At 57.2% G+C, this 15,431-nt stretch overlaps 1 protein-coding gene across 1 annotated transcript; it reads left to right on the top strand.

Annotated features, from left to right (window-relative positions):
• EPS8L1 (EPS8 like 1) lies at positions 2,743-15,250 on the top strand. Its single transcript, XM_018063101.1, has 20 exons — positions 2,743-2,967; positions 3,281-3,339; positions 5,233-5,273; positions 5,584-5,642; positions 6,483-6,641; positions 6,859-7,008; positions 7,536-7,618; positions 8,353-8,614; positions 8,883-9,009; positions 9,223-9,311; positions 9,406-9,480; positions 9,567-9,715; positions 10,801-10,942; positions 11,053-11,081; positions 13,014-13,143; positions 13,236-13,349; positions 13,550-13,844; positions 14,020-14,200; positions 14,549-14,681; positions 14,771-15,250. Exons 1-20 carry the CDS (start codon positions 2,782-2,784, stop codon positions 14,855-14,857), a joined length of 2,550 nt encoding a protein of 849 aa, XP_017918590.1. The 5' UTR covers positions 2,743-2,781; the 3' UTR covers positions 14,858-15,250.

Here is a 15,431-nt window from a genome sequence, read left to right as displayed (position 1 = left end):
TCGGCCGGCTCGTCTGCGCCCATCAGCGGCCGGCTCGCGGGCAGGAGAGTCAGCCCTCCCCTCCGCGGCTCCCGGCCGGGGACACCCCGCCCTCACCCTCTAGACCACCTGGGGCTGCCAAACTTGCCCTTCAGGTTTGGCTCCGCCCGCCCCGCCCCTCGTTCCTCCAGGAAGCCTGACTTGACCCTCTGAACCGCCTCTCCTGGGCTCCCAAGTCACTCTCAGCGTCGCTGTTGTAGGACCTGCGGAAGAAAGACCTCACCTGTGTGGTTGCAAACACTTCCTCGCCTTTTCTCTTACCCTGGGTACAGTACTCAGAGCTCTCCATAACTCCCCTACATCCTCCCACAGCTGTGATCCCCATTTTACAGTTGGTAGGGGTGGGGGCGGTGCTGAGGCGCAGAGAGGTTAGGTAATTCGCCCAGGGCCACACAGCTAAAACGGGGCCAGACCATGAGCTGTGACACAGAGTAACAGCAAAGGATGCCGGGTCTAAACTGTATGTCTGGACTTCACTGCTGGTCTGGTAGTTAAGAACCCGCCAGCCAACGCATGGGACACGGGTTCGATCCCTGCTTCAGGAAGATCCCGCACGCCCTGGGGCAGCTAAGCACAGTGAGCCCTGGAGCAGGGGCTCGGCAACATAAGTCCAGGCACTGCAACTTGAGAGAAGCCCTCAGTCGCCACAACTAGAGAAAAACCCGCCCAGCAGCAAAGACCCAGCCCAGCCAGAAAGAAAGGAATGCATAAAAGGTAAATAAACTGTGTGGTCTGAGTTCAGCCATCTCCAGCACTTATTAGCTGTGGGATCACAGACAAATGACTTGAATATCCCTCAGTTTCTTCGTGTGTAAAATGGGGATGATCAAACCCATTTCATAAGATGTTGTGAGGTTTATACAAACCCACACTGCATACTCAGCAGAAGATATAAGCACACAGTAAGTATTAGCAAAATGAGTAAGTGGCAAGAGCAGGACTGGAATCCACACCCAACTGGGCTCTTTACCATAATACCATATGCATTATCTCTCTTTCTGTCTGTTATTTCCTCCCCATCAATCCAGGACAAGGATGTGCCGTCTCTGGTTTCCAGCCTCACTTAGTATAGTTTGTGGGGTCAGCATGCATTCACTGGAGCAATAATGCACAGAAGTGTACCAAAGGCAAAAGTGCATTAATTCAGCAAATGTCCCTCCAGCACTTACTACACACAAAACCCTATTCTATAAGCAGCGGGTAGACTAGGGGACTGAACATGCAATAGGCTTTGTCCTCGTGAAGTTTACATGTTAACGGGGGAGACGTAAAATAGACAAAATGAACAAGTAATACAGTGTGTTTAATTTCATCTTTTCATTATGAAATTAAAAGATGCTTGCTCCTTGGAAGAAAAGCTATGACCGACTTAGACAGAGTATTAAAAAGCAGAGACATCACTTTGCCAACAAAAGCTATGGTTTTTCCAGTAGTCATGTGTGGATGTGAGAGTTGGACCATAAAGAAAGCTGAATGCCAAAGAATTGAAGCTTTTGAACTGTGTGTTGGAGAAGATTCTTGAGAGTCCACTGGACTGCAAGGAGATCAGACTACTCCATCCTAAAGGAAATCAGTCCTGAATATTCATTGGAAGGACTGATGCTGAAACTGAAACCCCAATATTTTGCCACCTGCTGCAAAGAACTGACTTCTTGGAAAAGACTCTGATGCTGGGAAAGACTGCAGGAAGGAGGAGAAGGAGGCAGCAGAGGATGAGATGGTCAGATAACATTACTGACACAATGGACATGAGTTTGAGCAAACTCCAGGAGATAGTGAAGGACAGGAAAGGCTGGCGTGCTGCAGTCCATGCGGTCGCAAAGAGTCGGACATGACTTAGCAACTGAAAAACAACAATACAGTGTGTTAGAGGGTGATAAATGATCTGGAGAAAAATCAAGTGTTGGTCTAGGAAGAAGAGACTCTGAAGGAGGGGCGGGGTCAGAGCTGGCCAGCCAGGGCTCTTTGATGTGACCTCATTCAACCAAAGACCTGAAGAAGGTGGGAGAGTAAGCCCTGAGGATACAAGAAAAGCATTCCAGGAAAACAGCATAGCACGTGCAAAGGCCCTGAGGCAGAATGGCACCTGGGTGCTCAAAGCGCAAAGGACGGTGTACTAGAAAGCCTTCTCTTCTATCCAGGGAAACAGGGAGCCACCCAAGTCTTTTGAGAGGGGAGTGACTTGAGCTGACTCAGGCGTCTACAGGATCTGTTCATGGAGACCAGAGCAGGGAGCAAGACGCTAGGAAGACACTTGCTGCATGCATAACTATGAGCAAGTCTCCGAGACTTTGTGAGCCTCAGTTTTCTCATCTGTGAAATGGAGCCACCCCAGCACTGAACCTCACTGGGTTTGGGGAAGAAGTGGGTGTACAACTCAGTCCGTGGGGACCGTGGCATAGAGGGAAAAGATTTCATGCCAGAGGAGTCTGTTAATTTTGTGATACTCTTGGAGTCGTGTTGGGCACTGAATCTTAGCTATCATCGTCATTGGAATTATCGAGGGAAGTTTTCAGATGAAGAGGGAAGGGGGCTGAGGGCACCGGTGGAGACAGAAACCCCAGAAGGAGGTGAGCACGGAGCACGGATGGACCTCAGCCCTGGGATTAGAAAGGCGGGCCCCAGGTTCAAAGCCCACTCTGCGCATTGACCATGAACAAAGTGGCGATTAGCTTCACAGAGATACCAGAAGTCGGAGGGGGGGTTCTGACGCCACATTGCTGGGGCTGTTCTCCTGTTGTGATGGAGATAGAGTGCCGGCTCCCCGCCGCCGCCCCGGAGTCCCGGCCCCGCCCAGGGCCGCTCCAGGAGGCTGTGCCGAGGGAGTGCTCAGGTATGCGGAGGGGGGAGGGCCTGGGAGGGACAGGAAGGACAGGCCGGAGGGAGAGCAGAGCTCAGCGCCTCGGCCTGTCAGAGGCAGACCGGCAGGTGAGGGGGCCTGGGGGAGATCTCGGTCCTAGGGAGGAGGGGCGGGGGCCTGGACCCCCGGGTGTGAGGGAGGAGGGGCGGGGGCCTGGACCCCCGGGTGTGAGGGAGGAGGGGCGGGGGCCTGGATCCCCCCGGTCTGAGGGAGGAGGGGCGGGGGTCTGGACTCCTGGTCTAAGGGAGGAGGGCCTGTAGGCCCAGATTCCTGGTCTGAGGGGCAAGGGCCTGGGGGCTTGGAATCTGGGTCTGAGGGAGGAGGGGCTGAGGCCGGGATTCCAAGGTCCTGTGGTCACGTCAGCCCTCATCCCTTTGCCAGCTTCCAGGGCTCCGGGTGTCAGGAGCCCCCTTTTTCAGCACCATGAGCACCACCCCTGGGTAAGTACCCCTGTCCGCCAGGCCCCCAGCCCCCTCCACACCCACAGGTGGCATTTACAGCAGCCCAGGGCTGGACACTCAGAAGCCTCTGAGCTGCCTCCCTCCCGCTGCCAGTCAGACAGACCTGGGTTCAAAGCCGGTTGCCAGCCTTCAGCAATGGTGTGGCCCCAACAAAAGACATCACCTCTTCAAGCCTCAGTCCCTCCTCTGCGAAACGGGTGATTTCGAGAGCTTGACAGGATAACACGCGTGCAAGACTTGGCTGTCTAACCAACAGCGGGTGCTCAGCTCATAGGAACCACTATGGCTGCTCTTGTTAACCTGATTTTTTTTTAACTTATTCGGCCACATTGCGTGGCTTGTGAGATCTTAGTTCCCCGACCAGGGACTGAACCCTTGCTCCAGCAGTAAAAGCACTGAGTGCTAACCACTGGACTGCCAGGGAATTCCCAATTATTATCTTATTAAATATTGACCTAGTGCCTAGTTCGTGCATGCTCAGTCATGTCCAGCTGTTTGTGACCCCATGAACTGTAGCCCGCCAGGCTCCTCCGTCCATGGGATTCTCCAGGCAAGAATACTGTGGTGGGTTGCCATTTCTTCCTCCAGGGGATCTTCCCAATCCAGAAGATCAAACATGAGTTTCCTGTGTCTCCTGCATTGGCAGGCTGGTTCTTTACCAAGTGATAACCTGGGAAGCCCTGGGCTGTTTATAATGAAGGGTCAAGTCTCCTGGAGTGACCAGGGAGAAACAGAAGCAGGGAAACAGGTGTCTGGGAGATGTAAGGGAATGATTTCTCCAGCCCAGAGGTAATCAAATTGTGGGGAGATTTGACTGACCAGAGCAGGATGAGGAGCAGAGGTTTGACTGAAAGGGTTTCTCATCCTTCAGCTCTCATCCCTGACTCCCATCAAGCTCTGAGCTTTCTATTATATCTAGGGAAATGGGGATTCAAGAATTCTTCTAGCAGAAAGTGACCTTGAAGAGGAGGTTGAGGACAGGTTTCGGCTGGAAAGGGCCCGTGGGGGTAGGAGGGGAAGAAGATAACTTCCCAGCTACTCCCAATACCTGTTGTTCAGTCACTAAGACATGTCCGACTCTTTTATGACCCCATGGACTGCAGCATGCCAGGCCTCCCTGTCCCATCACCAACTCCTGGAGTTTGCTCCAACTCATGTCCACTGAGTCAGTGATGCCCTCCAACCATCTCATCCTCTGTCGCCCCCTTCTCCTCCTGCCCTCAATCTTTCCCAGCATCTTTTCTAATGACTTGGCTCTTTGCATCAGTGGCCACAGCCTGTGGTTAGGATTTGGTGCTTTCACTGCCGAGCCCTGGGTTCAATCCCTGGTCCGGGAACTGAGATCCTGCAAGCCATGTGATATAGGACAGCTTAAAAAAAAAAAAAAAACAGTCCATTTATTCAGCTTTTGCATCATCACAGTAATGACAAGAACATGATCTTTACTGACACAGTGCGTGTGTGCTGTGCTGTCCGACTGTAGGAGAGTCTGCAAAACACTCCAACTGCATCATCTCATTGAACTCACCCAGCAGCCCTACTGGATGGAGGCTGTGGGGAGCTGACCCCTGAGAAACTGAGGCAGGAGAGGTTGTCTCCCCACCTCCCCCACCCCAACCAGGGTCTTACGGTAAAGCAGGAGCTGATAGGGGATTCAAACCCAGGTCTGGGTGACAGTAGAGACCACACACCCGCCCACCACCCAGTACCACTGCTGTGCTTGTCTATTAAAGTCCAGCGCTGGCTCGGCCTTGCTGCTCAAAATCCTCCCTGGCTCCCCACTGCTCTCGCAGGCTCTCTGCCTGGCAATCAGAACCCCCACGATCTGCTGAGCGTTCCCCCAGCCCCTCTCACCCCTCTTTTCCTTCACAGCCCAGAAGCTTCTCTCAAACAGAGTGCCAAGTCTATCTATGGTGAGTTTAGGGGCCAAGAAACCCTAGGCCAGGAGAAACTAGGTCTGAGGGACGAGGTAACTGAGGACCCAAACCCCTGGGTCTGATGGGGGAGGGGCTGGGGGTGGCCGCCTGGATCTAGGGGGAGGGGCTGGGGAATGGGTCTCCTGGGTCTGGGGGAGGGGCTAGGGATTGGGTCTCCTGGGTCTGGGGGAGGGGCTAGGGGCTGGGTCTCCCGGGTCTGGGGGAGGGGCTGGGGGCTGGGTCTCCCGGGTCTGGGGGAGGGGCTGGGGGCTGGGTCTCCTGCAGCCGTTCCCCTTCACCCCTACAGAACAGAGAAAGCGCTACTCCACTGAGGTTATGTCCGACTTTTCCACCAATGCAGTCAATGTGAGTCTGGGGTCTGTGTTGCCGCGGGTAGCCTTGTGGGAGGAAAGGCAGGCCTGAGGAGATGGGGGTGTTGAAAGCAGCTGACCTCCAAGCAGCATTAACTTGGGGAACTCAGTTTGCTCCTCTGCAAAGTAGACTTCTTCTACCTTGCCTCAAACGTGGGTCTACAGTTCAGTTCAGGTCAGTTCAGTTGCTCAGTCGTGTCCGACTCTTTGCAACCCCATGAATCGCAACACACCAGGCCTCCCTGTCCATCACCAACTCCCGGCGTTCACTCAGACTCACGTCCATCGAGTCAGTGATGCCATCCAGCCATCTCATCCTCTCTCGTCCCCTTCTCCTCCTGCCCCCAATCCCTCCCAGCATCAGAGTCTTTTCCAATGAGTCAGCTCTTCGCATGAGGTGGCCAAAGTACTGGAGTTTCAGTGGAAGAACTCAATTCCACTTTCATCTGCCAGCTTCTCCTCGGGACCAGCTCTTGTGCTGGACACTTGGACCATGGGGACAAGTCAGGTGCCATCCTGGATAAGTAGGGAGTCAGACAAGGTCCAGAAGTACCAGCAAAACGTGCTCTAATGGGGGTAGAGGTGCTTAGAAGGAATGGGATATAACCCAGACCATTCCCTGCCTTCAAGCGGTCTTGCGGGAGAGCTAGACCCGAGTGTTAGTAATTCAGATGGGAGGCACAGCAAGGGCACTGCGGGAGGTGGAGCAGGTGCTCAGAGAAGGCCTCCCAGAGGAGGTGTGGTTAGTCGTGCGGCGGAAGGCCGATCCCAGGGGGATCCTCAGCCCACCCGGCTTCATCCTGGGACCCACTGCTTCCTTCGTGGCCCCTGCCAGCACCTGGTGACCTTCAGCCTGGGTGAGGACGCCATACACACGGTGGAGGACGCCTCGCAGAAGCTGGCCCTCATGGACAGCCAAGGCCGCATCTGGGCTCAGGACATGCTGCTGAGAGTGTCTCCCAGCCACGTCACGCTGCTGGACCCGGCCTCCAAGGTGCCCCGGGGCGCACGGGTGGAAGGAACGGCTGCCCTAGGGACGTCCGGGGGCGTCGCCCCCTCTTTGAGCCTCACTAGCTCATCTGTGACCCCTACCCCCGGGGGGAGAAGGGGTTTGCCCTGAGCAGCGCCTACTTCTGCCGGCACCGCTGTCCTGTCACTCTGGAGTCTCTGTGGCTCCGGGCCTCAGTTTACCCGCTGCCCCACCCCTGCAGGAGGAGCTGGAGTCCTACCCTGTGAGCGCCATCGTGCGGTGCGACACGGTGAGGCCCCCGGGCCAGAAACACCCTCTGCTGCTGCTCGTGTGCCAGGAGCCGGAGCGCGCGCAGCCCGACGTGCATTTCTTCCAGGGCCGGAGTGTCGGGGTGAGCAAGCCGGACCGGGGGCCAAAGCCAGGGGCGCGGCGGGCACCCGGAGGATTCCGGGGGCGGGGGCCGAAGCCCTCCCGCCAATGGGGCGGGCCCTCTACTCTTGGGGCGTGGCCTGGGGCAAAGGCGGGGTCGGGGCCCAGGAGGGGGCGTGGCCTGGAAAGAAATTCTGTAATGGAGGTGGGGGTTGAGGACAGGTTGAACTGAAGGAAGGTGCGGGTAGAACGGAGACCGAGGCTAAGAGCGCGGACACAAAGGCGGAGAGAGGGGTCTGGGGAGCAGCCGGAACTAGTGTGGGTGTGGTCGAGGCGCGAGGTACCACCCAGACGGGGCCTCCGTGGGGGCGGGCCGTGGCCGATGGCAGGGACAGTTTTAGGGCAGGGGCGTGAGCCCAGGGCTTGGGCGCTGACTACCCGTGATCTAGGGCCGAGCCAAGGGATCGACCCGGAGCACGGCGCTGAGCGGGCAGTGGGTGGGGTGGGGTGGGGTGGGACGGGGTCGTGGCCTGACGGCGCGCTTGGCAGGTGGAGTCCATCCAAGAGGAAATCCAGAGAGCTCTGCACAACTACCGCTCGGGCTGCGGGGAGCGCAGGGCGGCGGCACTCAGGTAAAGCAGGGGAGAAGAGATGACGGGGAGGTCTCTGGAGGGCCGGCTCCCTTCTTTGAGCCTCAGTCTCTCCATCTGAGAAATCGGTTGATACTACTAGCCTAGAGCAGAGCCAGTTTTAGAGTCAAACCCTCTCCAAGTCCCCTATACCTCCCAGACAAGTGCACTACCCTCCCCTCGGATTTTCCTCCCTCTGCCTCAGTTTCCCCCCAGAGAGGCACGCTCCCCATCCCCCCAATCCATATATCAGATTTCCCCCTCCCGCTGTGAATCTAGGTTTGACCCCTTTGGCCTACCGTGTTTCGGACTGTTGTTCAGCTGCTCAGTCGTGTCCAACTCTTTGTGACCCCATGGACTGCAGCATGCCAGGCTTCCCCGTCCTTCACTATCTCCCGGAGTTTGCTCAAACTCACGTCCCTTGAGTCAATGAGGCCATCCAACCATCTCATCCTCTGTCGTCCCCTTCTCCTGCCTTCAATCTTTCCCAACATCTCTTCTAATGAGTCGGCTCTTATCAGGTGACCAAAGGACTGGAGCTTCAGCTTCAGTATCAGTCTTTCCAAAGAATATTCTGGATTGATTGCCTTTATGATGGACTGGTTTAATCTCCTTACTGTCCAAGGGACTCTCAAGAGTCTTCTCCAGCACCGCAATTCGAAAGATTGAAGCCCCGAAATTCTCTGCTCTCTGGACCCCTCGGTGTTTCCAGCCTGCCTGCCCTTGTCCCTCTGCAGGGCCACGCGAATGCAGCCGCAACAGCACCCCTCGCCCGTCGCCGAGGCCACGCCCCTGCCGCATTGCCCGATGTTCCGCGCAGCGATCCACACCGTACAGCCGGCCGCGGGCCGCGGGCGACCCCAGGCGGAGCCCATCCCAGAGGCGGAGGAGACGTGGAGGCCGAGCCAGGAGGAGGTCTGCCCCAGCTCTGACTCGGCCTTCCCGGACCTGGGACCCCGCGGTCCGGACCTGGCCAGTCTGCAGGCGGAGCGGGACGTGGTGAGCGAAGCGGGGCGAGGGCCTGGGGCAGGACTGACCATAGGTGTGAATCTTCTGTCAGGGGGTAGGGCTTGGTCCTGGGACCTCGGTCAGACTTCTGGGGATGTGGCCACTGGTGACAGGATGGGGCAAGGTCAAGCATCGGAGGGTGTGGCCTGGCCTAAGTGTGCCCCAGTGCTCTCGGTCTGTGGGACTGTGGACGTGGGGCGGGGCGGGATGAGGGTCTAGGATTCAGGGGTCCCATGCATCCCCCTGCCCTGGCCCCCAGGACATCCTGAACCACGTGTTCGACGACGTGGAGAGCTTCGTATCCAGGCTGCAGAAGTCGGCCGAGGCGACCCGTGTGCTGGAGCACCGAGAGCGCAGCCGCAGGACCCGGCACCAGGAGGCCGGGGGTGAGGGGGCGCCATCCAGCGGCAGTTCTGAACAGCCCCTCCCTGGCCCTCCGGGGCCACTCCCAAATATCCTCCCTCTCCCCTGGTCTCCCCCTGCACCAGCTGCCAGTCTGACTCCCCCTCGCGACCTCACTGGGTCTCTGTCTCTCTCTTTGACCCTGCCTGATGCTGTCTGCACGTCCCCCGTCACTGCGCCTGCCTTCCTACCCGCAGAGAGCCTCCTGGCGCTGCGGGCCAAGCCACCCTCAGGGGCCGAGTACACTGACATACTTCAGAAAATCAAGTACGCCTTCAGCTTGCTGGTGAGCACGCACCCACCTTGGGGCCTCAGGGGGCGAGAGGAATAGCGAGTCGCACCTGTCCACGCACTAACACCAGCACCTCCTCGGCTCTCAGGCCCGGCTGCGCGGCAACATCGCCAACCCCAGCTCCCAGGAGCTGCTGCACTTCCTGTTCGGACCTCTGCAGATGGTGAGACACCCCCGGCCTCAGCCCTGCAGCACAGGAGTCCACCTCAGGCCGGTCTGACGGCCTGCCCACTCCTGCGCCCCTGCCAGATTGTAGACACCTTGGGCGGCCCGCAGTTGGCCAGCAGCGTGAGGCGGCCGCATCTGACTTCCGAGGCTGTGAAGCTGCTGCGGGACAATGTCACTCAACGTGAAAATACGCTCTGGACCTCGCTGGGGGACTCTTGGACCCACCCCGGGTAAGGGGCAGGGCTGGGGCGCAGGAGGCATGGCATGTAAGGGGCGGGGCTAGGCGGGGCTAGGCTGGGAGGTAGACAGTGTGGTCAGGCTAGGAGGCAGGAGGCATGGTAATTTAGGGGCGGGGCTGGGAAGAAGAGGCGTGGTGATTGGAGGGAAAGGGCTAGGAGGCAGGAGGTGTGGTGATTTAGGGGCGGGGCTGGGAGGTAGACAGTGTGGTGATTGGAGGGACAGGCTAGGCGGGGTGCTTTAGGGGCGGCTCTGGGAAAAAGAGGCGTGGCTGTTGGAAAGATGGGTTTGGCAGAGAAGGGTAGTTGTGGGGCTTAGCTAGAGGGTGTCTTCAAAGAAACTGAAGTATTGGTGGGACTAGGACAAATGCCGCGATCCGATTGGAGGAAACTTCAGTGTCGTGTGAAATAGCCTGCTGAGCCTCAGACAGCAGCTGTCCCCTTTGGCGGTGTGGCAGTGCCCAGTGGTTTCTCTCCTAGGCAGGCCTATCAACTCCAGGTCTGGGGTCATAATTTGCACCCAGGACCTGTATTCTCAATCCCCCACCTTTCCCCAAGGAGCGTATTGTTTTCTCTGTTTAAAAAAGTTGCAAAAATAAATCTTAAAGTTAGGTAGTTAGGTTTTCTGTAGCATGATTTAAAAAAAAAAAAGACTGAACCAGAGCTCGAACGGGAATAATAGGCAGGACTTCCAGGAATGGGGCAGGGCTATAGCGAGGAGGTAGGCTTGGGAAACGTTTGGTCTGTGGATTTGGAAAGGGGGCACAGCTGGCATCTTCATGGGAGCAGGTGCAAAGTTAGATGCTGGACTTAGGGGAAAGGGGTAGAAGACCCAGTTTGGAATCAGAGGTGAAATTCAAGAGAGTGTAATCAGGATATTTACAAATATAGTTGACATCATGGATGCAGCTTAGAGTAAGGGGCAGGTCTTGGTTAAAAAAAATGGGGGGGGGTGGGTAAGGTTACATTTGTTGGGTTAGAACAAGGCTAAAGGGAAGGGGAAAAACTTCATGAAGTGACTGACAGTCTGAAGTCAAACCTTCAGGATCCCTGAGCCCTCGGCCCTCCCTTGGTTGCAGGGTGGACCTACCCCCAGAGGAGGGGCCCCCATACAGACCTGAGTTCTACAGCGGCTGGGAGCCCCCAGCCATGGACCCACAGGGCCGTGCCTGGGAGGACCCAGTAGAGAAACAGCTACGGCATGAGCGACGGCGCCAGCAGGTGAGGCTAAAGCTTAAGCTCCCCCAGGTGACACGGGGGTGGGGGCATGACCGGCAATTCCGGGGATGCAAGCAGGGTCCCACCTGACTTACTGCTCTCGTGTCCTGCAGCAAAGCGCTCCCCAGGTCGCTGTCAATGGGTGAGTGTCAGTGGGTGAGTCGGGTCAGTGGGGTCCAGGTAGGGTGCGTCCTGCGGGCTCCCAGTGCTGACTCCACTCCCCCTTTTTTCTTTTTGTCTTCCCGGTTCTTCAAAGGTGGGTGAGGTGGTGATGAGGCAGGGAGCGGGGCAGGGAGAGGGGGGAGAATCAGGGAGGGAGGGAGAGGGCCCCAATTTTCTGGGTCCAAGGGAGGAGGGTGCTGGGAGTGGGTAAATCTGAGAGAGACCCCTGAATCCCCAAAGATCTGGAAGAAGGTGGCTTGGTTTCCAAGGGCCTGGAAAGGACATGAGGACAGAGTTCTAGGTGTTGGAGAGAACGGGCTGGGAAGTTGAACATTTGGGTTTTGAAGAAGAGCTCAGTCTGGTGCTTGGAACCTTGGAGAGCCAGGGAAGCAGACTTGCGACTTCAGGGGCCAAGGGGCAAGTTTCTGGGCAAGTTGGAAAGTGGTACTACTTCCGAGCTCCTGAGAGAGAGAAAGACTGGGAGGCTGGACCCTCGCTTTCCCAAGGCTCTCAAGCAATGGTCTTGGTTCCTGCTGGCTGTCAGACCTTTTAAACGTTAAATAGTTTAGGAAATTAAAGCTTGAGATCTGGGCTCCTAGGTCTCCAGAGGAGGAAAAGGACTGGGGGTGCAGGTCCACAGTTCCAACAAGCAGTGGGGGTGCAGGCTCTTGGGGTCCCCAGGGAAGAAGAGCCGAGAGGAGCCAGGATTCCCTGAGCAAGTCGGGGGCAGGTGTGAGGGAAGCCATGTGAGATGTGAAGAGGGGAGCAGCAGGTGTGGAGGAGCAGAGGCGGGTCTGGGTAGGGCTGGGGCAAGAGTCTCAGCAGAGACGGCGTGCTGGGAGCTGCCAGCCTCACACAGGGGGCGCCTCGGCCCTGAAGATCCCCTTCTCCCTTGCACAGGTAGGCTTCATGGGGCTGAGGTGCCTTTAACTGGGGGGTCAGAGCTAAAGGTCTGCTCACCTTCCCGCCAGCTGCCTGGTCCAGCGGATCCCCTTCTCCCTACGCTTCTGAATCTTGACACCCCCAGCTTTTAACTCACCTTTTGTTTGGTTTGTTTTTTTTTTTGCACTTTAAGTTCTTTGTGGGGGGACCTGGAAATAACTATAATCCCTCCCTGAAAGAGTGAGAAGTCTGTGATGTTGTACAGGCTAGCAGTTAAAGAGCTTAGGGTCATGGGAGCATTCAGGTTCACACCCAGGTGAGTGCAAGTACTGCGTTCGCCCAAAAGTATGGAAAAACCTGAACGCGGTGTTTGGTCGACCGAATAGAATGGAATTCCTCAGGACATGAGCTCGGGCCAGCCTGCCCGAGTCCCCAGTGTAATTATACCTCTTTCTTTCTCTATGACCTTTACATCACGGTTTCTCTCCTGTAAAATGGAGATAATAATTGGGTCTCTGGGAGGAGGAAGGAACTACTAAGAGGTTCAAACTCATTGTTCATCCAAGGGCTGTCTCAGTATCAAGTCAGCTAGTGTATGTAACAGACTTTGAATAGTTTCTGGCATACAGTAAGTGCTATGTACATGTTGACTCATGTTATTATGCTTAGGAGTTATCATTTATGCATGAGCCCAGTACATAGGAGATGCTTAATAAATAGCAGCTGTCTCTAGCTGTATGATCTGGGGAAAGTGATTTTATTTCTCTGAGCCCGAATGTTCCCGTCTAGAAAACGGAGCTGATGCTAGTACTCGTATCGTGTGCTTACTGCATGGCGCCCAGCATGAAAGGAGCACAGTATATTCAAACTGGCATTCCAATGTCAAACCTCTGTTAACAGTATTAACCTGCCCCTTCCCCTCAGCCTTGACCCCCTGCTTGGCTTTAACTCCAGCTCACACCAACCCCTAAGGCCCAGCAGAGTGACGCTGGCTGCCTCTTTACCCCTCAACTCTTCCCCTTCTCCTCAGTCACCCAGACGAGGAACCAGAAGCTGAGCCCCAGGGGCCGGAGCCGGCGGGAAAGTGGGTCCTATGTAATTATGACTTCCAGGCGCGCAACAGCAGCGAGCTGTCCGTCAAGGAGTGGGACATACTGGAGGTTAGAGGAGTAGCGGTGGAGGCGAGAGGGTGGAGTCCACCCAACCCTCGCTACAGACACAGCCTCTGAACCCTCCACTGTACCTCTTCCAGGTCCTAGATGACCAGCGCAAGTGGTGGAAGGTTCAGGACCAGAGGGGGCAGGAGGGATACGTACCCTATAATATCCTGACACCCCACCCGGGGCCGCGGGGGGGCCGCAGTCTGGTGAGCCGGGACAGACTCCTGGGTCCTGAGGGAAGAGGGACTAGGGGGTCAGACCCTGAGAACAAAGGGCGTGGGGGTTAAGGTGTCAAAATCTCTGGAAGAGGAAGTGAATGGGGATTCAGATATTTACCTCCAGGAGAAGGGACTGTGATTCATTCCTCTCTCTGATCCAGGTGCTTCCCTCTTGTTCCCCTGTCTAGGAGAATAGCACGGTCGTTCCCCCTCCACCACCAGCACCGGCCCCAGGCCCGGCACCTCCCGCTCCTCCCACATCAGCCTCGGCCCCGGCCCCTCCGCCCCCACCCCCTCCGCCACCAGCGCCAGCCCTGGCTCCAGGACTAGCGCAGACCCAGGCTCCGGATCCGGCTACCCCTCCGCGACCAGCGCCAGCCCTGCCTCCAGGACTAGCACAGACCCAGGCTCCAGCTCCAGCTTCAGTTCGGTCTCCCAGGGACAGCTGCGAGAACCTCAATAACTTGGACTCGGGCAAGAAGGGTGAGTGGTGGGGGCACCCCTTCGAGGGAACGGTCCTTGTCCTCGCTTTCCAGACAGAGGGAAGGAGATTCAGAAAAGGAGGTTCCCGACGACCCATCACGGGAACGCTGGAGGTCCCTGACCCTCTAGGCCCTTCGCCCTGAGTCGTCCCTCCCTCCTGGTTTCCCGCCTGTAGAGAAATTCTCCCCGATGGTCATGCTCAGTATCAACGAGGAGCTGCAGGCACGCCTGGCCCAGGGCCTCACGGGCCCCAGCCGCGCAGCCCCTGGGCCTCGCGCCCCGGAGTCGCAGCTCAACCCGCGCTCCAGCGCCTCGGAGGTCTGCGTCTGGCTACAGGCCAAGGGCTTCAGTTCAGGGTGAGTGTGGCGTTTGCCGGCTAGGAGGCTCGGGTTACACGAGCGCTAGTGGCGAAGCGCTCCTAATGGCCCAGTGGGAGTGGCAGACCACGGGGGGCTGGGATTGGTCCAGGAGGAGGGCCGCAACTACGGATGTCAGGCTGTGATTGGCCTGTTTTCCTAGGCTCCGATTGGAGTCACCACGGAAACCTCCCCCACGAGGCGCTATGGTTGGTAGAGAGGGATTTAGGAACCTTCGGCAGCTGATTGGACAAAGGCCTAGGGGCGGGCGTGACGTGGTTGGTGGGGCTGACATTCGAGCTGCGATTGGCCGGCAGGCCTGACCATGTCTTCAATGCTCCTGCTCAGGACCATCGCGGCGCTGGGAAAACTGAGCGGCGCCCAGCTATTCTCGCTGCCGAAAGAGAAGTTTCGGGCGCTTAGCCCCGAGGAGGGGGCGCGCGTGTATAGCCAGATCACGGTGCAGCGCTCGCTGCTGGAGGTGAGCCGGAACCCTCGTCCCCAGGTCCGGGCCGGGGAGGGCGCTGAGGACCCTGATGCTACGGTCCTGATTTCCACCCCGTCCTCCAGGACAAAGAGAATGTGTCAGAACTGGAAGCAGTGATGAAGAAGCAAAAGAAGAGAATGGAAAACGAGGTGGAAACGGAAGTCTTTTGATCCTTTCCCTCCCCTCTGCTCAAAGTTTTGAGGCAGCCCCGCGGGAGATCAGACTCTGCAGACTGCGCTCGCCAGTGGAATTAGATCCCTCTAGGGATCGCTGAGCTATTCCAGCCGTGGTCTTACCCGGTCCGGGTAGAGGCCCGTCCTTGCTGGAGTCTCCTGAGCGAGTGCTCTCGGATTGGCCGAGAGCTGGCTTTAGAGACAATTCAGGGGACGTGCTTGTGTTCAGGAGCCCTGTGCATTGTGATGTGTGGCCCAGTCTATAAACAGCCTCCTCTTAGCAGGCGGTGTCAACGGCTGTCCTCTCTCCACCCAGGTATCAGGGGCCACCAACCTGCCCCTCAACACCAGCTACAGCCTCACAGTAAAGGAATCCAGGAGGTGTCCCGACTCTCCTTGGTTTCTTCCTCTGAATCCTCCTCTCCCTCCCTGGGGCCCCAACTCAGACTTCTGACCACCCAGCCTCCGGGTTGTCCTTGAGTTCACTCCAGAGGAACCGAACATCCAGTGTCCCAGTGCGCCCCACGCTCAAAATCCTCTTCTGGCTCCCAGTCACCGTCTTAGTCCTGAG

Source organism: Capra hircus, chromosome 18 (assembly GCF_001704415.2).
Source record: "Capra hircus breed San Clemente chromosome 18, ASM170441v1, whole genome shotgun sequence".
Classification (NCBI taxonomy): Eukaryota; Metazoa; Chordata; class Mammalia; order Artiodactyla; family Bovidae; genus Capra; species Capra hircus.
Note: the sequence above shows the minus strand (reverse complement) of the source record. Positions and strands in the feature narration are given on the sequence as shown.

Bases quoted from the DNA above. Each gene is read 5' to 3' on its own strand.
- EPS8L1 (XM_018063101.1), top strand. From the start codon at position 2,782: ATGGAGATAGAGTGCCGGCTCCCCGCCGCCGCCCCGGAGTCCCGGCCC. The intron at 3,340-5,232 runs GTAAGTACCCCT...TTTCCTTCACAG, and splicing joins ACCATGAGCACCACCCCTGG to CCCAGAAGCTTCTCTCAAAC. The intron at 7,009-7,535 runs GTGAGCAAGCCG...CGCGCTTGGCAG, and splicing joins TCCAGGGCCGGAGTGTCGGG to GTGGAGTCCATCCAAGAGGA.